Source organism: Cervus canadensis, chromosome X, assembly GCF_019320065.1.
Source record: "Cervus canadensis isolate Bull #8, Minnesota chromosome X, ASM1932006v1, whole genome shotgun sequence".
NCBI classification, from domain to species: Eukaryota; Metazoa; Chordata; class Mammalia; order Artiodactyla; family Cervidae; genus Cervus; species Cervus canadensis.
In genome coordinates this window covers 39,020,818-39,041,818 of record NC_057419.1, presented here as the reverse complement: position 1 = coordinate 39,041,818, position 21,001 = coordinate 39,020,818, and the positions used below count along the sequence as shown (strand labels likewise).

The window sequence follows — 21,001 nt, the reverse complement described above, 5'->3', positions numbered from 1 at the left end:
CTATGAGGCTGGACTATTCTGGATCCTCCTGTCTCCTTCTTTGTTTTTTGTTTTTATTCTCTCTCATTTGGTATTGGGATTGTCTGTGTAAGTGATGGAGTTACAAAGTGAACATTTTTTCTTAGACCATAGTTTGTTTCAATATGCCCCTGAACAGCCAAGATTCCTTGAAACATTTCTATACACCTATATATGAAAGATACTAACCCATTCTTCCTCTCTCTCTCTCTCTCTCTCTCTCTCTCTCGCATTTAGGAACATCCACTTCTAAAACACCCTAGGGAGCTCTTAACATTTAATAGCATAATTACATTGGACAGGGTTTTAGCAGAAAGGTCTTAATAATTCAACTTTAACCCTGAAAGCCAGGCTGAGGAAAGGGGCTTCAAATTCAGCTCAAGAGGTTTCAGTGGAACATGAAAGAAAGCTTTGGAATCTGCCTCTTTGGAGGGGAGTGTTTTAAAGTCAAGTAATTTTTCACTTGTGAAATGATTCCTGGGAGAGCTTTCTCTTCCTCCCTTTCCAGCATGATACTTGGGCCATCTCAGGAGAGCTAACCAACCTCCACCATTGGTATTCCGCTAATATATCTTAGAATCTGATAAGTACGGTTTTTCAAGCACCTAAAGACTTAAGAACCTGTATAGTGGGGTGGGCACAATGACAAATACACTTCTGATAATTAATTTCCTTTTTAGGCATCAACTTCTCAGTCATCTCGTCAGGACAGGCCTCCAATGAAACCGTTTGTTCTCACTCGGAACATGGCCCAAGCCAAGTAGGTGGTATTAAAAAGTGGGTTGCCTTTGCAAGCCCCCTATTTTTATGGTTCATTTACAGTGCATGAGTAACAGAATGGGCATTGTTAAATAAAGATCATGGCTTCACCTGGGGAGACTGTTTTCCATCAAAGGAATATTATCTCTTCCAATACTTTCTCTGTATCTCTCATCATCAGACATTTCCCTTACAAACTTGAGCTTAAAAATAGGCTCAAAAGGAAACCAACAAAAATAAATAAATAATTAATGAATTAAATACAGAAAGAAGGAAAAAAGAATCTAAAGAAGAATTGTAGCCCTTAAAATTGTTTCCCATTGTTTGTTTCAGCTGCAGTTCTCAAATGGTCATGTTTGCCTATCTAGGTTTTAATTCTGAGATTAAAGATTAACCTTTTCCATAAGGTTGCAGAAGAATCTCCTTCCTCTGTGTATCCTTTAGACCCACCAAGAATAAATACTCCTTCCATTATATCATCATTCTGTGGGGCATTAGCCTTTGAGATTGCTTATTGGGAGATAACTCTGGGCCTTTATCTTCTTGTGAAAACTCTTGCCTTTAATTCTCCTCCCTGGGTGTCTCTCTTCACTGTCCTCACAGGAATTTACACAACTCCTCAGAGGATAGCTGGATAGGGGAGCAAGGAAGAAACACACACAAGCTTTACCACTAAAGAGAAGAGAGTTTTTAATAGTGCTGTTTATGTTTACTTTTCTAAATGCAGTGTGATTCTTGCAGAGTATTTGGAACTGGTTATCCAAGTCTGGCATCTATGACAGTGAATGACTGGTATGAACAGCATCGGAAATTTGGAGCATTACCAGATCAGGGAATAGCCAAGACAACGTCAGGTATGAAGGGGTGGGAGGCGAGTAGTTATACTACTACACTACTGGTCCCTAACTCTCTAGCAGTTAAATTCAGACCAAGTATCATTGCCCTTTAGAGCAAAAGAAATCTGAACAAAGATTCTGAGTAACAGATTCTAGTCAGTATTTTATTTCATTTATTACTAAAGTAAATAGCATGTGATTCTGGGAAGATGGAGGCAGTGAAGCAGCATAGTTTTTTAATTTTTCCATATATCATGGCATAAAAACAGACTGAACAGATAGATAGCAAAGCCAAAAATCCACAGATAGCAGTTTCGCTTCTGGTAACAGCAGAGTAGGTTGTTATCCGGTCAACCCCTCCTATAGATAACAGTTACAGACTGAGCAGAATATAACAAAACAGCTATCTGGAGGCCCTGAGAGTGATCAAAAGGAGACACAGACTGTAGGGCAGTCACCAATTAGAAGGTAATGGTACTTGGAACTTCTTGTGGGTAAGAACTTTAGCTTACTGTGTTCTTTGAGCTCAACTTGGTAATTAGATCATAGTAGGTACTTGCAGGTGTCTTTGGGGGGGAAAGATAGAGTTGGTAGTCATTAGATAGAAGCAGTATAATATAGCAGATAAAGCATGGTCAGATCTGCAGTAACCAATGACTCCTACCACTTAATAGGACAATCATAGCCCCTCTGAGCCTATTTTCCATATCTCGTGTATTATCTCACTTTATATTCTTAACAACCCCATGAAGCAAACATTCTTATTCCCATTTTAGAGTGAGGAAATGGTATCTGAGAATTGACCCAAAGTAAACATAGCTAGAAAGTGGCCAAACTAGAATTTTAACACAGGCCCTAAAATTCCCAGTTGTAATGCCGTTTCTACTCTAGCACAGAGAAAAGTGGTGATTTGAAAGGGTTTTCTGTGTTTTTATAGCTTTTCATCCATGGGCAGGCTGCAGTTGCTGTAATATGTAGGTAAATAAAACTTGGATAGAAACTTGCAGTCTTATAGTTTGAGGAATGAGAGAACAGATTCAGGATGATTATAGCCACTGAAAACTAAGGAGATATCCCAGGAGAGAAACCACTGAGGAGGAGCCCTAATTCTCTATATAAACCCTTCCCAAATCTCTGGCAGACTGCTAAGCTATGCATGCATAGGACTGATTCCAAGCACCCTCAGTAAGTCTAAAATAACTGAATGGATAATCCAGCTTTACCCAATGCAGAGAAACAGAACTTGGAATTTTCATTCTAGAGAAATTAAATGAAAAATAGCTAAAACAAAAAATCAGTACTTTTTACAGAATTCAGAATCTCTACAACATATCATTCAGAAAGTTTGGGATTCAATTCTAAACTACTATACAGGAAAAGAAAGAAAATGTGACTTATACTCAAGAGGAAAAGCGGTCAGTGGAGACCAACCCCAAGATGATTCTGATGTTGAAATCAACAGACAAAGACTTTAAAACAGCTTATTTCTATGCTCAAGGGCATAGGGGAAAATATGCTTGTAATGAATGAAAAGGTAATAAATCTCGAAAAAGTAGAAACTGTACACAAAAGATTCCAGAACTGAAAAACATAATATCTGTAGTTTAGAAATTAAAACAGACTTATAGATACAGAGGGGAAAATGGGTGGTTGCCACGGGAGAAGGAGGTTGCAGAGGTGAAATAGGTGAAGGGGATTAAGAGCTACAAAACTCACATGTGCACACACATAGAGAAAAGATTGCAGAGACTGCCCCTTGCATGATCTTGGGCCATTTTTGCTTATGCCAATCTGTCCAAGCAACTTCTACACAACATCAGTCTGAGCATGACTCTCACTTGGCAGCAAATTTCTATGATCTTCATTACCTACTGGAGGGAAACCAAGGTCATACAGGTTTTATCCTATGTTATCTTCATTAGTTTTATATTTTACATTTATGTCTATGACCCATTTTAAGTTAATTCTTGTGATAGATGTAAGGTCTATGTCTTAGCTAAGACTCTGTAAATAATTTTGTCATACAGATGGACTTATCAACTCCATACTCTTATAGTCTAAAAGGTCAAACTTACCCTATGGGATAAGAGAGATGTTTAATTAATATTGATTCTTTTTTTCTCATTGCAGAAAAGGGCATTCTTCCTTGTATAAAACTTGGAAACTAGAGATAGTTAAAAAATTCACGAATAAATCTACAATTAGATAATTAATCCTAAAAAAAGAAGAGCTACAAACCTCTAGTTATAAAATAAATAAGCCACAGGGATGTAATATACAGAGTAAGGAATGTGGTCCATAATATCATAACTGTGTGGGGACAGATGGTTACCAGACTTACAGTGATCATTTTATAATATATGCAAATGTCAAACCACTGTAATGCACCTGAAACTAACATATTGTATGTCAACTATATTTCAGTTTTTTAAAATTTAAATAAGCTTAATAGCAAATTCTGGATAGGGAAATGGCAACCCACTCCAGTATTCTTGCCTGGGAAATCCCATGGACAGTAGAGCCTGGTGGGCTACTGTCCATTGGGTCAAAAAAGATTCAGATAGGACTAAGCAACTAAACAACAATAGAATATTGGCAATGACAGAAGAAAGGGTTAAATTGAAGATAGATCAATAAAAATTAGCCAATCTGAAAATCACAAGATTAGAAAAAAGTGAAGAGTCTCAAAGACCTGTGGAAAAATGTAAAAAGGTTTACCATGTGTACATTTGGAATACCAGTAAGAGAGGAGAAAGAGAGAGAAGGGGCCATAAAAAAATTTTTGAAGAAATAATGGCTGAAATTTCCCCCCAATCTGTGAAAGACAAATTTAGATATCCAGAAATTTTAGTAAGCCCTAAGCAAGCATGTTGAATACAGTGCAAACCACACGTAGGCATGTTGTAGTCAGACTACTGAAAACAAAAGACAGAAAATTTTGAAAGCAGTCAGAGATAAAGTACTTATTACACATAGAAGAGCAATGATATGAATTGTTGTCACCTTCCCATTTGGAACAGTGGGTCCCAGAGATAGTGAACCACTGCCTCAATTAAACACCTCAGTTTAAAAATGAGCAAAAGACCTTAACAGGCACCTCACCAAAGAAGATTATACAGACGGCAAATAAGCATATGAGAAGATGCTCAACATCATATGTCATTTGTTGTTCAGCGGCTAAGTCATGTCTGACTGCGACCCCATGAACTATAGCACACCAGGCTTCCCTGTCTCCCAGAGTTTGTTCAAACTCACGTCCATTGAATTGGTGATGCCATCCAACCATCTCATCCTCTGTCACCCACTTCTTCTGCCCTCAATCTTTCCTAGCATCAGAGTCTTTTCCAGTGAGTCAGCTCTTCACATCAGATGGCAAGAGTTTTGGAGCTTCAGCTTCAACATAGTCCTTCCAGTGAATATTCAGGGTTAATTTCTTTTAGGATTGACTGGTATGATCTCCTTGTTGTCCAGAGGACTCTCAAGAATCTTCTCCAGTACCACAATTCAAAAGCATCACTTGGCACTCAGCCTTGTTTTGTAGTAACTCTCACATCCGTACAAGACTACTGGAAAAACCATAGCTTTGACTATATGGACCTTTGTCGGCCAAGTGATGTCTCTGCTTTTTAATATGCTGCCTAGGTTTGACATAGCTTTTCTTTCAAGGAGCAAGCATCTTTTAATTTCATGGCTGCAGTCATCATCCACAGTGATTTTGGAGCCCAAGAAAATAAAGTCTGCCACTGTTTCCATTTTTTTCCCATCTATTTGCCATGAAGTAATGGGACCAGATGCCATGATCTTAGTTTTTTGAATGTTGAGTTTTAAGCCAGCTTTTTCACTCTCCTCTTTCACCCTCATCAACAGTTCCTCTTTGCTTTCTGCCATTCGAGTGGTATCATCTGCATATCTGAGGTTGTTGATATTTCTCCTAGCAATCTTGATTCCAGCTTGTGATTCATCCAGCTCTGCATTTTGCATGATGTACTCTGCATATAAGTTAAATAAGGAGGGTGACAGTATACAGCCTTGACATACTCCTTTCCCAGTTTTGAACCAGTCCATTGTTCCATATCCAGTTCTAACTGTTGCTTCTTGACCTGCATACAGATTTCTCAGAAGGCAGGTAAAGTGGTCTGATATTCCCATCTCTAGAATTTTCCAGTTTGTTGTGATCCACACAGTCAAAGGCTTTTGCATAGTCAATGAAGCAGAAGTAGGTGTTTTTCTGGAATTCTCTTCCTTTTTCTGTGATCTAACAGATGTTGGCATTTTGAGCTCTGGTTCCTCTGTCTTTTCTAAATCCAGCTTGTACATCTAGAAGCTCTCAGTTCACATACTGTTGAAGCCAAGCTTGAAGAATTTTGAGCATTACCTTACAAGCATGTAAAATGAGCGCAATTGTGTGGTAGTTTGAACATTCTTTGGCATTGCCTTTTGGGATTGAAATGAAAACTGACCTTTTCCAGTCCTGTGGCCATTGTTGAGTTTTCCAAATTTACTGACATATTGAGTACAGCACTTTAACAGCATAATCTTTTAGGATTTGAAATAACTCAGCTGGAATTCCATCACCTCCACTAACTTTGTAGTAATGCTTTCTAAGGCTCACTTGACTTCACACTCCAGAGTGTCTGGCTCTTAAGTGAGTGACCACACCATTGTGGTGTCTGGATCATTAAGACCTTTTTTGTATAGTTCTTTGTATTCTTGCCACCTCTTCTAAATCTCTTCTGCTTCTGTTAGGTACTTGCCATTTCTGTCCTTTATCATGCTCATCTTTGCATGAAATGTTCCACTGGTATCATTGATTTTCTTGAAGAGATCTCTAGTCTTTCCCATTCTAGTGTTTTCCTCTATTTCTTTGCACTTTTCACTTAAGAAGGCTTTCCTCTGTCTCCTTGCTATTCTTTGGAACTCTGCATTCAGTTGGGTCTGTCTTTCCCTTTCTCCTTTGCCTTTTGCTTCTTTTCTCAGCTATTTGTAAGGCCTTCTCAGGCAACCAATTTGCCTTCTTGCATTTCTTTTTTTTTGCTTGCATTTCTTTTTCTTTGGGCTGATTTTGGTCACCACCTTCTGTGCAATGTTATGAACCTCTGTCCATGGTTCTTCAGATACTCTATCAGATCTAATCCCTTGAATCTATTTGTGACTTCCACTGTATAATCATAAGGAATTTGATTTAGGTCATACCTGAATGGCCTAGTGGTTTTCCCTACTTTCTTCAGTTTAAGTCTCAATTTTGGAATAAGGAGCTCATGATCTGAGCCACAGTCGGCTCCAGGTCTTGTTTTTACTCAGTGTGTAGAGCATTTCCCCATATCCAAGGACAAAGGAGAAGCCACAATGAGGTGGTAGGAGGGGCACAATCATGTTAAAATCATATTTCATTAGGGTATTGCAAATTAAAGCAACAATAACCCCACTACACCCCTAAAAGAATGGCCAAAATCCAGAACACTGACAACACCAAATGCTGGCATGGATAATGGAGCAATAGGAACTGTCCTTCATTGCTGGTGGGAATGTAAAGTGGTGCACTTTGGAAGACAGTTTGTCAGAAACATTCTCCTCTTCTGAAATCCAGCAGTCATGCCCCTTTCTATCCAGATGGGTTGAAAAGTTATTAATAGGTCCACACAAAAATTTCACACAAGTGTTTATAGCAGCTTTATTTATAATCGCCAAAAATTGGAAGTAACCAAGATGCCTTCAGTAGGCAAATGGATAGACTGTGGTATAAACAGACAATGGAATAATACTCATTGCTAAAAAGAAATGAACTGTCAAGACCTAAAAAGACATGGAGGAATCTTAAATGCATATTACTAAGTGAAAGAAGTTAATCTGAAAAGTCTTCATACTGTATGATTCCAGCTATATGACATTCTAGAAAAGGCAAAACTTATGGAGACAGTAAAAGCATCAGTGGTTGACAGGGATTAAAAGAAAGGAGGGATGAATAGGCAGAACACGGGATTTTTAAGGCAGAGAAACTATTCAGAATGATATCGTAATGGTGAATACATTTGCCCAAAACCATAGATTGTACAACATCAAGAGTGAACCCTAGTGTATACTATGGACTTTGCCTGATAATGATGCATTATTGTGGGTTCATTGATTATAACAAATGTACCACTGTGATGCTGGGTGTTGATAGTCTGGGGAGGCTGTGCCTGTGTGGGACAGGGTATATAGAAACACTGTGTACTTTGCATTCAGTTTTACTATGTACTTAAACTGCTTTATTCTTTTTCTTAATATATATATTTTATTGAAATATAGTTGACTTACAATGTTTTTCAGGTACACAGCAAGGTGATTTAGTTATACATATACACATACATTATTTTTCAAATTATTTTCCATCATGTGAAAAGTGAAAGTCACTTAGTTGTGTCCAACTCTTTGTGACACCATGGACTGTAACCCACCAGACTCCTCTGTCCATGGCAAGAGTATTAGAGTGGGTTGCCATTTCCTTCTCCAGGGGATCTTACCAACCCAGGGATTAAACCTGGGTCTTCTACATTGCAGGCAGATTCTTTGCCATTTGAGCCACCAGGAACCATATTGACTATAGTTCCCTGTGCTATGCAGTAAATCTTTGTTGCATGTTTCATATCTATTTTTTAAATAGAAATCTAGCATTCTATTCATGCTAAGTCAAACAAGTAGAATCAAAATGTCATAATTTTTTTAGTTAGGCAAAATTCATAAGTTTTATAAAATATATATATTTTACATGTTTATATATGTATACAAAAGCTTTTCTACTATACTTGATAAAGACTTGAGAAAGAACATCAAAAAAAAAAAGAGATGGAGAAATTGGAAAACATAAAGTAAATGAAATGGGAGCACTGAATATGAAATAGAAAAAGTGAAACTAGATAAAAGTAAAAGATCATATAGTTTAGTTGTTTTTAAGCATGACTGTTCATTAGAAACATTATCTGGAGCTCTGGAGAAAAAAGCAATACCTGGGCATTTGTATTTTTCAAAAAATTTCAAGATAATTCTGATATGCATTTGGATGGCTTTTAAAAAGTGATTTTCCATTAAATTGAAAATGGAAGGTTTCAATTTAAAGGTTTTTCCATTAAATTGTAGTTTTGGTGATATAGAGTTCTATTTTTCTGTTGACCAGTCATGATACAATGGTATTAAGTGAGTAACAGTTACATAATCACAGTAGTAAAAGATATTTATCAGTTTTCACATCAATAGCCATACAAAAAAATAAAAGATAATTACAATTGCATGCCATAATGGAAACATGATTAACTTAACAATATAAAATAATTACATAGAATTTGAGGGGTCAAGCCAAGGGATGTGGTAAGTGGAAGTGCATACACACACGTGTTTTCATCCACCCACCCAGTCTATGTCTTTTGGTTGGTGCATTTAATCCATTTATATGTAAAGGTAATTTATTGATATGTATGATCCTATTACCGTTTTCTTAATTGTTTTGGGTTTATTTTCTGTAGGTCTTTTATTTCTCTTGTGCTTCCTACCTAGAGAAGTTCCTTTAGCATTTGTTGTCAAGCTGGTTTAGTGGTGCTGAATTATCTTTAACTTTTGCTTATCTGGAAATCTTTTGATTTCTCCATCAAATCTGAAGGAGAGTCTTGCTGGGTAGAGTATTCTTGGTTGTAGGTTCTTCCCTTTCATCACTTTAAATATATTGTGCCATTCCCTTATGACTTGTAGAGTTTCTATTGAGAAATCAGCTGATAGCCTGATGGGAGTTCCCTTCTATGTTATTTGTTGTTTTTCCCTTGTTGCTTTTAATATTTTATCTTTGTCTTTAATTTTTGTCAGTTTGATTACTATGTGTCTTGGTGTGTTCCTCCTTGGGTTTATCCTGCCTGAGACACACTGTGCTTCCTGGACTTGGTTGACTATTTCCTTTCTCATGTTACAGAAGTTTTCAGCTATTATTTCTTCCAAGTATTTTCTCAGGTCCTTTCTCTCTCTCTTCTCTTTCTGGGACCCCTATAACGTGAATGTTGATGTGTTTAATGTCCCAGAGGTCTGTTAGGCTGTCTTCATTTTTTTTTTCATTCTTTTTTCTGTATTCTGTTCTACAGCAGTGATTTTCATCATTCTGTCCTCCAGGTCATTTATCCATTCTTCTGCCTCAGTTATTCTGCTATTGATTACTTCCAGTGTATTGTTCATCTCCATTTGTTTGTTCTTTAGTTCTTGTAGGTCTTTGGTAAACATTTCTTGCATCTTCATTGTTTTCCTGAGATCCTGGATCATCTTCACTATCGTTCTGAATTCTTTTTCTGTAAGGTTGCCTATCTTCACTTCATTTAGTTGTTTTTCTGGGGTTTTATCTTGTCCCTTCATCTGGGCCATAGTTTTCTGCTCTTTCATCATGGTTAACCTTCTGTAATATGGTTTTTGTTTTAGCTGCTGTGAGACTGCTGCTTCTGTCAGCTCTTTGGTGGATGAGGCTAAGAGGCTTATGTAAGCTTCCTGATGGGAAGGACTGGCAATGGAAAAACTGGGTCTTGCTCTGGTGGGCAGGGCCTTGCTTAGTAAAGCTTTAATCCAATTATCAGCTGATGGGTGAGGTTGCACTCTCTCCCTGGTAGTTGTTGGCCTGAGGTGACCCAGCCCTGGGGTCTATGGGCTCTATGGTAGGGTTAATGGTGACCTCCAAGAGGGTGCACACCAAGCAGGACTTTCCCAGCCTGCTGCTGCCATTGCCCCTGTCCCTGTGGTGATCCCCTGCCAAACCATGCCTCCAGAGGAGGCCCTTCAACACTAGCAGGTTGTTTTGGTTGTCTTTTATGGGGTCACTGCTCCTTTCCCTTAGATCTTGGAGCACACAAGATTTCATTTATACCCTCAAAGACTGGAGTCTCTGTTTTCCCAGTCCTGTGGAAGTCCTGTAATCAAATCCCACTGGTCTTCAAGGCCAGATTCCCTGGGGATTCCCAGTCCCTTTGTTGGATCCCCAGGCTGGGAAGCCTGATGTGGGGTTTAGAACCATCACAACAGTGGGAGAACTTTGGTATTATTCTTCTGCAGTTTGTGGGTCACCTCCCCAGCAGGTATGGGATTTGATTTTATCATGATTGCGCCCCTCCTACTGTCTCACTGTGGCTTCTTCTTTGTCTTTGGATGTGGGGTATCTTGTTTTGGTGGATTCCAGTGTCTGCCTGTCAATGGTTGTTTAGCAGCTAGTTGCAATTTCGGTGCTCTCACAGATGAGTGCATGTCCTTCTACTATGCCATCTTGAAACAGAAGCCCCTTAAACTGCTTTAAATCCCCTGGCAGTACAGTGGTTAGGGCTCTGTGCTTCCACTGCAGGGGGCACAGTTTTGATCCCTGGTTGGGAAACTAAGATCCCACAAGCTGCACAGCATGACCAAGAAAAAAATAAAATTGCTCTAAAAATAAGGTCTATTTAAAAGATATTAAATAGACTATTTAATAAAATAGTCTATTTTAATTAAAAGATATTAAACACTATTAAAAATAATGTAAAGAGACAAAGATATAAAGTCAATGGAGAAATTAAAAGGGAAGAAGGCAAGAAAGAATGAACAAGACAACAAAAAATATAGGAAATGAACAGAAAACCAATAGAATGGTAGATTCTAATCCAGCTGATCAGTAATTATATTAAATATCAATGGAATAAATCTTCAAATTAGAAATCCAATTATCAGACTCACCTGTATACTGTCTCCAAGAGATACATTTTCTTTTTTTAATTGAAGTGTAGTTGACATTATATTATCTTCAGGTGTACAGTATTCATTATTTTTGTAAATTATGCTCCATTACAAGTTATTACAAGATAATGAGTTTCATTCCCTACGCTATATAGTATATCCTTATTGGTTATTTATTATTAAAAATAGTAGTTGGAAAAAAAAAAAAATAGTAGTTGGTATCTGTTAATCCCATAACCCTAATTTGTCCCTCCCCACTTCCCTCTGCCCCCTGTCCCTCTGTTTTATATATCCATGAGTCTGTTTCTGTTTTACATATCCATTCATTTGTGTTACTTTTTAGATTCCACATACGAGCGATATACATTATTTGTCATTCTCTGTTTTATTTTACAAAGCATAATACCCCCTAGGTCCATCCATATTGCTGCAAATTGCAGAATTTCATTCTTTTTTATGGCTGGGTCCATTGTGTATGTGTGTATATATACCACATCTTCTTTATCCATTCGTCTGTTGATGGGTACTTGATTTGCTTCTATATATTGGCTATTGAAAATTGTGCTGCTGTGAACATTGGGTTGCATGTATCTTTTTGAATTAGTGTTTTCATTTTTTCTAGATATATACCTAGGAGTGGTATTGCTAGATCATATGGTAGTTCTATTTTCAGTTTTTTAAGAACCTCCATGCTGTTTTACACAGTGGCTGTATCATTTACATGCTTATCAGCAGTATATGAGGGTTCCCTTTTCTCAACATTGTCTCCAACATTTGTTATTTGTAGACTTTTTTATGATAACCATTCTCACAGGTGGGAGATGATATCTCATTGTGGTTTTGATTTGCATTTTTCTAATAATTAGTGATGTTGAGCATCTTCTTATGTGCCTGTTAGCTGTCTGTATGTCTTTGGAAAATTGTCTATTCAGTTCTCTGCCCATTTTTCCATTGGGTTGTTTGTTTTTTGATGAAGAATTATATGAGCTGTTTATATATTTTGGATAATAACCCCTTATAGGTCACCTCATTTGTAAATATTTTCTCCCATTCTGTAGGTTGTCTTCTTGTTTTGTCAATATTTTCCTTTGCCTTGCAAAAGCTTTTAAGTTTAATTACATCCCATTTGTTTAGTTTTGCTTTGCTTTTATTTCTTTTTACTTAGGAGACAGATCAAAAAAAATATTGCCACGATTTTTATGCCAGTGTTCTGCCTATATTCTCTTCTAGGAGTTTTATGGTTTCTGGTCTTAAATTTACATCTCTAATCTATATTGAGTTCATTTTTGTATATGGTGTGAGGGAATGTTCTGATCTCATTGTTTTACATGTAGCTGTCCAATTTTCCCAGCACCACTTATTGAAGAGACTGTCTTTTCTTCATTGGGCATTCTTGCCTTTTTTGTCATAGATTATTTGAACATAGGTGAATGGGTCTATTTCTGTGCTCTCTATTCTGTTTCATCAATCTATTTGTCTGTTTTTGTGTCAGTACCACCCTGTTTTGATTACTGTAGTTTTGTAGTATAGTCTGAAGTCTGGGAGGGTTATACTTCTGGCTTTGTTCTTCATTCTCAAGATTTCTTTGGCAATTCAGGGTCTTTTGTGGTTCCATATGAATTTAAAGGTTGTTTATTCTAATCCTGTGAAAAATATCATGGGTATTTTGATATGTGTGCTCACTCAGGCAGTCGTGTCTGACACTTTGTGACCCTATGGACTATAGCCTGCTAGGCTCCTCTGTCCATGGGATTTTCCTGGCAAGAATACTGGTGTAGGATGCCATTTCCTCCTCCAGAGGATCTTCCTGGAGCAGGGGTCGAACCCACATCTCCTACATTGCAGACAGATTCTTTACCACTGAGCCACTGGGGAAGCCCTGGGTACTTTGATAGGGATTTTATTAAATCTGTAGATTGTTTTGAATAGTATGGCCATTTTAACAATATTAATTCATCCAATCCACAGGCATGGGATATCTTGCCATTTCTTTGTAATCATCTTTAGTTTCCCTCATAAATGTTTTGTAGTTTCCAGAGTATAGTATGTTTTCCCCTTCTTGATTAAGTTTGTGTGCTGTGCTTAGTCACTCAGTCATATCCGACTCTTTGCAACCCATGGACTGTAGCCCACCAGGCTTCTGTGTCCATGGGATTCTCCAGGCAAGAATACTGGAGTGGGTTGCCACGGCCTCCTTCAGGGGACCTTCCAACCCAGGGATCAAATCCAGGTCTCCTGCTTTGCAGGCAGATTCTTTACCATCTGAGCCACTAGGGAAGCCCAAGAATACTGAATACTGGAGTGAGTAGCTTATCCCTTTTAAGTTGTTTATTCCTTGGTATTTTATTCATTTTGATGCAATTTTAAACAGGATTTTTTTTTTGCTTTCTCTTTATGATATTTTATTATTAGTGTACAGAAACACAAAAGATTTCTGTGTATTGATCTTGTATCTGACAACCTTGCTGAATTCCTTTATTAGTTCTAATAGTTTTATTAGTTCTAATGGGTGGAGACTTTAGGGTTTTCTAGATATGACATGTCATCTGCAAATAGTGACAATTTTACCTCTTCCCTTCCAACTTGCATACTTCTTTTTTATTTTTCTTGTCTGGTTGCTGTGACTAGGACTTCCAATACTATGTTGAACAGAAGTGGCAAGAATGGGCATACTTGTCCTGATCCAGAATTTAGTGGGAAGGCTTCTACCTTTTCACCACTGAGTATGAAATTGGTTGTGAGTTTGTCTTAAACGGCCTTTATTATGTTGAGATATGTTTCCTTGATACCCACTTTCAGGGTTTTTATTATTAATGCTGAATTTTGTCAAATGGCTTTTCTGCATCTATTGAGATGATCATGTGATTTTTAACCTTCCTTTTGTTAATGTGGTATATCATATTAATTTGCATATGTTGAATTATCCTTGTGACTGTGGAACAAATTCAACTTGACCATGGTGTATGATCCTTTTTATGTATTTTTAGATTTGATTTGCTAATATTTTGTTGAGGATTTTTGCATTTATATTCATCAAAGATACTGGCCTGTGGCCTTTTTCTGTAGTGTCTTTGGTTTTGGTATCAGGGTATTGGTAACCTCGTAGAATGAATTTGAGAGTGTTCCTTCCTCTTCAATTTCTTGAAGAGTTTGAGGGACAGGTATTAGTTCTTCCTTATGTTCAGTAGAATTCCCCTATGAAGTCATCTGGTCCTGGACTTTTGCTTGCTGGGAGTTTTTATTTGTCTTGATTTCTTTATTTTTATTTTTTATTTTTTTTTATTTTTTTTTGCTGGGAGTTTTTAAATTACAGATTCAACTTCACATCTCATGATTGGTCTGTTCAGATTGCCTGTTTCTTCTTCTTTCAGTTTTGGCAGGTGTAGAGTTTCTAGAAATTTGTTCATTTCTTGTCAGTTGTCCAATTTGTTGGCATTTAACTGCTCACAGTATCCTCTTAAGACTTTTGGTATATATGTGGTTTTGGTTTTCATTTCTCCTCTTTTCTTATTTTGTTTATTTGGGTCCTTTCTCTTTTCTTCTTAATGAGCCTGGCTAAAGTTTTATCAATTTTATCTTTTTAGAAAACCAGTTCTTGGTTTCATCCATCTTTTCTGCTCTTTTGGTCTCTGTTTTATATATTTCCTTTCTGATGTGTATCATTTCTTTCCTTCTGCTGACTTTGGGCTTTGTTCTTCTTTTTCTAATTCTTTCAGGTCATAGGTTAGGTTGTTGGAGATCTTTCTTGTTCTTGAGGAAGACCTGTATAGCTTTAAACATCCCTCTTGGAACTGCTTTTGCTATATCCCATAGATTTTGAAAAGTTGTATTTCCATTTTCATTTGCCTCAAGGTATTTTATGACTTCCACTTTGATTTCGTTGACCCATTTGTTTTTTTAGTAGTATGTTGTTTAGTCTCCACGTATTTGTTCTCTTCCCATTTTTCTTTCTGTGATTGATTCTAGTTTCATACTGTAGTGGTGAAAGAAATAGTTGATTTAATTTCTGTCCTCTTAAATTTTAAAAAATATTTAGTCATTTGGCTGCATCAGATCTTAGTTGCAACATGTGGGATCTTTCATTGCAGCACACAGGATCTTTCATTGTGGCACAAAGGCTCTTCTTTGTGGCTCATGGACCCTTTATTGTGGTGCATGGACTTCTCTCTAGTTGTGGCACACAGGCCCCATAGTGTGTGGGCTCAGTAGTTGTGGCACACAGCAGGCTCAGTAATTGCAGCATACAGGCTTAGTTGCCCTGCAGGTGGGATCTTAACTCCCTGACCAGGGGTCGAACCTGCATCCCCTGCATTGGAAGGTGGATTCTTAACTGCTGGACCACCAGGGAAGTCCCCTGTCCTTTTAAATTTGTTGAAGCTTGTTTTGTGACCTCTCCTTGTATGTGATCTCTCTTGGAGGACATTCCATGTGTACTTGAATGTGTATTCTACTGATTTTGGATATAATGTCTATTAAGTTTAACTGGTATATTCTGTCATTTAAAACTACCATTTCCCTATTGATTTTCTGTCTGGATGCTCTGTCCATTTGATGTGAGTGGGTTGGAAAGTCTCTTACTATTATTGTATTATTGTTATTTTCTTCCTTTATGTCTGTTAGTATTTGCTTCATACATGTGGGTGCTCCTGTATTGGGTGCATATATATTAATGAGTGTAATAGCTTCTTTTATTAATCCCTTTAGCATTTTATAATGCTGTTCTTTGTCTTTTGGTATAGCTTTATTTCAAAGTCTATTTTGTCTGAAATGAGTATTGCTTCCCTCTCTTATCGTTTCCATTCACATGAAGTGTCTATTTCCATCCCCTCACTTTCTGTGTATGTATTTAGCCCTGAAGTGAGTCTCTCACATGGAGCATATTGAAATGTCTTGTTTTTTTTATCCCGTCAGCCTATGTCTTTTGGTCGGAGCATTTAGTCCTATGATTATGATATGTATTTCATTGCCATTTTATTACTTATTTTCCAGTTTTGGTTTTTTTTTTTTTTTTTGTAGTTCTTCTCTATTCATTTCTTCTTTTTGTTTCTACTGTTGTGGTTTGAATTTCTTTTGTAGTATGCTTGGGTTCCTTCTTTTTGGCTTTTGTGTATCTGTTGTAGGTTTTTTATTTGTGATTACCATATATGTTAGTTAACACATAATTATATCTACATGTTTTAAACTGGTAGTCATTTAAGTTTAAATGCATTCTTAAAGATCTACATTTCTACTCTCCTCCCTCCTTTTGTGTTTTTGATGTCATATTTTTCATCTTCATACTTATCTGTTTTTTGTAGTTGTAGTTGCTTTTACAATTTTTTTGTCTTTTAATCTACACACTGGCTCATTTAACTAATCTTTGATCCTTACTATATATTGTCTTTCCTAGTGGGGTTTTCTCTTTCCTATAGATTCTTCTTTTCCATTTAGAGAGACCTTTCACTGTTTCTTTTAGGGTAGGTTTAGTATTGATGAATTCTTTAAGTTTTTACTTGTCTGAGAAGTTCTTTCTCCTTCTAAATGGGATAATTTCAAGTGGAATAATCTTGCTGGGTAGGGTGTCCTAGGGTGCAGTTTTTTCCCTTTCAAGGCTTTGAATATATAATGCCATTCCCTTCTGGTTTGCAGAGTTTCTGTGGAGAAATCGGTTGATAGCCTTTTGGGGATTACCTTGTATGTGACTCTCTGTTATTCTCTTGCTGCTGCCTTTAAAATTCTTGCTTTATCTTTAACTTTTGCTTTTTTAATTATGATATGTCTTGGTGTGGGTCTGTATGGTTTCATTTTGGGGGGGACCTTCTCTGCTTCCTGTACTTGAATATGTTTCCTTTTTCAGGTTGGGGACATTTTCAGCCATACTTTTCTTCAAGTACATTTTTGATCCCCTTCTCTCTCCTCTCTTGAACTCCTATAATGTGAATATTGGTGAGCTTAGTGTTATCCCAAAGATCTTGTAGATTCCTTACATTTTTTTGTTTTTCATTTGTGTTTCTGCTCTTCTGATTGGGTGATTTCCATTATTCTATCTTCCAGATCATTTGTGCTTTCTTGTGTATCACTTAGTCTGATATTCATTCCTTGTAGTGTTTTTATTTCAGATATGAAATTATCTGTTTTTGATTGAATCTTTTAAATATAATCTGTGATCATTAATATATGATCATTCCTTATTAAAATGATCAGTGTTTAGATCAATTATTTTCCATATTTCAGTTAATATTTTTTATTGCCAATGTTTCAAATTCTTTTTCTGGTAAATTGTTTCTGTTTCATTATTTATTTGGGGATTTTCTCTTCCTCTTTCAATTGAGAGCAATTACTCTGCCTTTTCATTTTACCTAACTTTCTATGCCTCTGAATTTAGGTGAAACAGGTACTTCTTATAGTTTGGAAGGGGTGTTCCTCTGTGGGAGCATCCCTTTGCAGACTGTGTATGCCCAGTGTCTTTCATGGGAGAGATGGATTTGATGTGGATACTAGTCATGTCTTTCCTCGGGGTGTGCTCACAGCTATCACCTTGATAGAGGGTGTGGCTGGAGCGGAGGCGCTAGCACAGGGTGAGAAGTGGGACTTCCTCTCTGCTCAGTGTCTGTCACCACCCTGTCAGGGACTGAATCTGATCCCAAGTTGCGGGAGTAGAAGTCCTGAGGGGTGAGCTTGAGCTGGCTCCATTCCCATTAAGTATGTGTTTTCCCTGCTCCCCATACTTGGGACCGTTGCCGTAAAGGAGGAGAATGCCGAGCCAAATAGGGCTTGTGTGCCTGCAGAGATCCAATGCTCTGCTTTTGTAGAGGTCTGCAGCTTCCCTAAGATGCAGCCAATGGTTGTGTCTTTTCCCCAATTGTGGCTACCCTAGAGCTAGTGCCACACTGTGACATGGAATGAGCGTGGCCAGAGCATTCTCTCAGCTTGGAGTGGGGCACCCACGCGGCAAAGTGGTTGTGGGAAACCCAGCAGCTGTGTTGCCGTCAGAAGTCTAGGCTGCTTCTGGGATGCCACTTGAGTAAATTCTGCCACTGCTGCCCAGCCTGGGCTCTGCCCCAGGACCAGGTCACCTCTCCATCTCAAGGTCAAGTCTTTTTCCAGATCCCGGCCACGCTAGTTCCAGTACCACACTTGCGGCATGACGTGAACAGGGCTGGAGCATTCTTTCAGCTCTGGCTGGAGAGCATAGCATGGCTGTGCGCAGCGTGTTGCAGGAAAGCAGTAGCCTAAGCCAAACATTTCTCTGTCCTGCCTGGGGGAAGTCTACCTGTGCTCTACTAATGAGTGGAGTCCAGGCTTCTCTATGGACTTCTGTGTATCTTTTCTTACAACCGTGGTTGTACAGGAGTCTTTCTGCCAATTTCCAGTTTTTAGTGAGAATTGTTCCACGTGTAGATTTATTTTTGATGTGTTCATGGGGAGAGGTGAGCTCCATATCTTTCTCTACCCTCTTGATCTCCTATCAAGAGATACATTTTAAATATAAAGGTACAGATTGGTCAAACATAGAACCATTAAAAAAAAATACCATGTTAACCATAGACATAAAAAAGTTGCAATAGCTATAGTAATGTCAGATAAAGTAGACTTCAAGACAAAAGGTGTTACTGGACTCTCAAAAGGACATTTAGTGCCTTTTAGTGACATTCAGGGTCAATTTATCTGAAAGACATAGGAATCCTAAATGTGTTTGTGTCTAATTAACAACCTTCAAATTACACGAAGGAAAAATTGACAGAATTAAATGGAGAAATGGACAAATCTACAACCATAGTTGGAGATTTTCATCCTTTTCTTTCAGTAACTGAAAAAATTTCTGGACAGAAAATCAGTAAGGACATACAAGATCTGGACAGCACTGGCAGCCACCTTAGCCTCTTTGACATTTACAGAAAAATATATCCAATAACTGCAAGATACACTTTTTTTCAAATGCACATGGTATGTTCACCAACTTAGACCATGTTCTAGGCCACTGAATAAGTGTCCATAAATTTTCAAAGATAGAAATCACACTCTGTTCTCTGACTATAATCTAATTTAATTAGCAGTCAATAACAACATACCTGGGGCTTCCCTGAAGTGGTAAAGAATCTACCTGCCAATGCAGGAGATGCAGGTTCGATCCCTGAGTCAGGAAGATCCCCTGGAGAAGAAAATGGCAACCCACTCCAGTATTCTTGCCTGGGAAATCCCATGGACAGAGGAGCCTGGCAGGCTATGGTCTGTGGTCTGTGCGAGAGAGTCAGACACAACTTAGCAACTAAACGGGGCTTCCCAGGTAGCTAGCTCAGTGATAAAGAATTCACCTGCCAAGCAGGAGGCATGGATTCAATCCCAGGGTCAGAAAGATCCCCTGGAGAAGGAAATGGCAACCCACCCCAGTATTCTTGCCTGGGAAATCCCATGGGCAGAGGAGCCTGGTGGGCTACTACAGTCCACAACTTACTGGACACAACTTAGGGACTAAATAACAACAACATACCTAGGAAGTCCCTAAATTTTTTAAAGGTAAACAACATACTTCTAAATAACCCATCAAAGAAGAAATCACAAAGACAATTAGGAAGTATTTTTAACTGAATAATAGTGAAATACATCAAAACTTGTGAGATACAACTGAAGCAGTGCTGAGAGGGAAGTGTGTAACTTTCAGTAGTTATATTAAAAAAAAGAAAGGTAAAATCAGTTACTAAGATATTACCTTAAGAAGTTGGAGAAAACAAGAACAAAATAAGCCTAAAGTATATAAAAGAAAGGAAACAATAAAGACAGCCTGGGGGGCATGGTTGGTGGTAGTAGTGTTGCACAAAAGTTGAACATATATATACCCCCATGACAGTTTCACTCCCAGGTATATACCTAAGAGGAATGAGAGCCTTCTATCTTCAAAAGGTTTGTACAGGAATGCTCATAGCAGCATTATTTGTAATACCCCAGAGTGAACACTACTTTAAATGCCCATACATAATAGAATGGATAAATAAATTCTGGCATATCCACACAGTGAAATACTGTTAGCAATAAGGTTAAACAGACTATAGTTCTTCAGTTATAAGTAATAACAAATATTAATTTGTTAAATTTTACAAACATCATTTGAGGGGGGAAAAAAACCACAGAAGAGCATAGAGTTCAGACACAGGTGAAACTTGTATATGCTAGCTAAAAGCCAGTATGATGTTCACCCTTAGTGGGAGATTATGAGTGAAATTGGACCTGAGGGCGACTTCTGAGGAGTTAGTAATGTTTTGTATCTTAATTCGGGCACTGATTATATGGATATGTTCAGATGTGAAAACTGATTTAGCTATCCTGTGTTTGTGTATTTTTCTGCATATATGTTGTTATACTTCAATAAAAACACAAAAGAAAAAATTCATAGATAATATTTATAACAAAACTAAGTGACAGTGTATCCCCATGAAATTCAAAAACAGATAAGGGAAGATCATCATAACTACAAGATCAACTAGTAATGGGCATCTGTGTAAGCAGAAAGAGTTGGCCATCTGAAAGACCTGAAAACGGGAGAATTCCAAAACAGCAAACAGTATTCACTAAAAAGTGTGGCATTCTGACAGGTGTAAGGTGCTGTTTCATTGCATTTGAGGTGGTTTTGATTCTCATTTCCCTCGTGATTAGTGATGTTGAGCATCTTTTCATGTGCCTGTTGGTCATCTGTGTGTCTTCTTTGG

The 21,001-nt window shown here is 37.7% G+C and overlaps 1 protein-coding gene across 2 annotated transcripts in view; it reads left to right on the top strand.

The window, feature by feature from the left end:
* The window catches only part of IGBP1 (immunoglobulin binding protein 1), a 39,969-nt gene that overhangs the window by 10,694 nt on the left and 8,274 nt on the right, over positions 1-21,001 (top strand). Inside the window, exons 4-6 of one of the 2 annotated variants that reach the window (XM_043458697.1) lie at positions 699-778; positions 1,519-1,631; positions 20,744-20,842. In XM_043458697.1, coding sequence (XP_043314632.1) covers positions 699-778; positions 1,519-1,631; positions 20,744-20,763 — 213 coding nt within the window. In that variant the 3' untranslated portion in view covers positions 20,764-20,842. Of the gene's footprint in view, positions 1-698; positions 779-1,518; positions 1,632-20,743; positions 20,843-21,001 lie in introns of those variants that run through there. The other variant, XM_043458696.1, reaches the window with a different exon arrangement.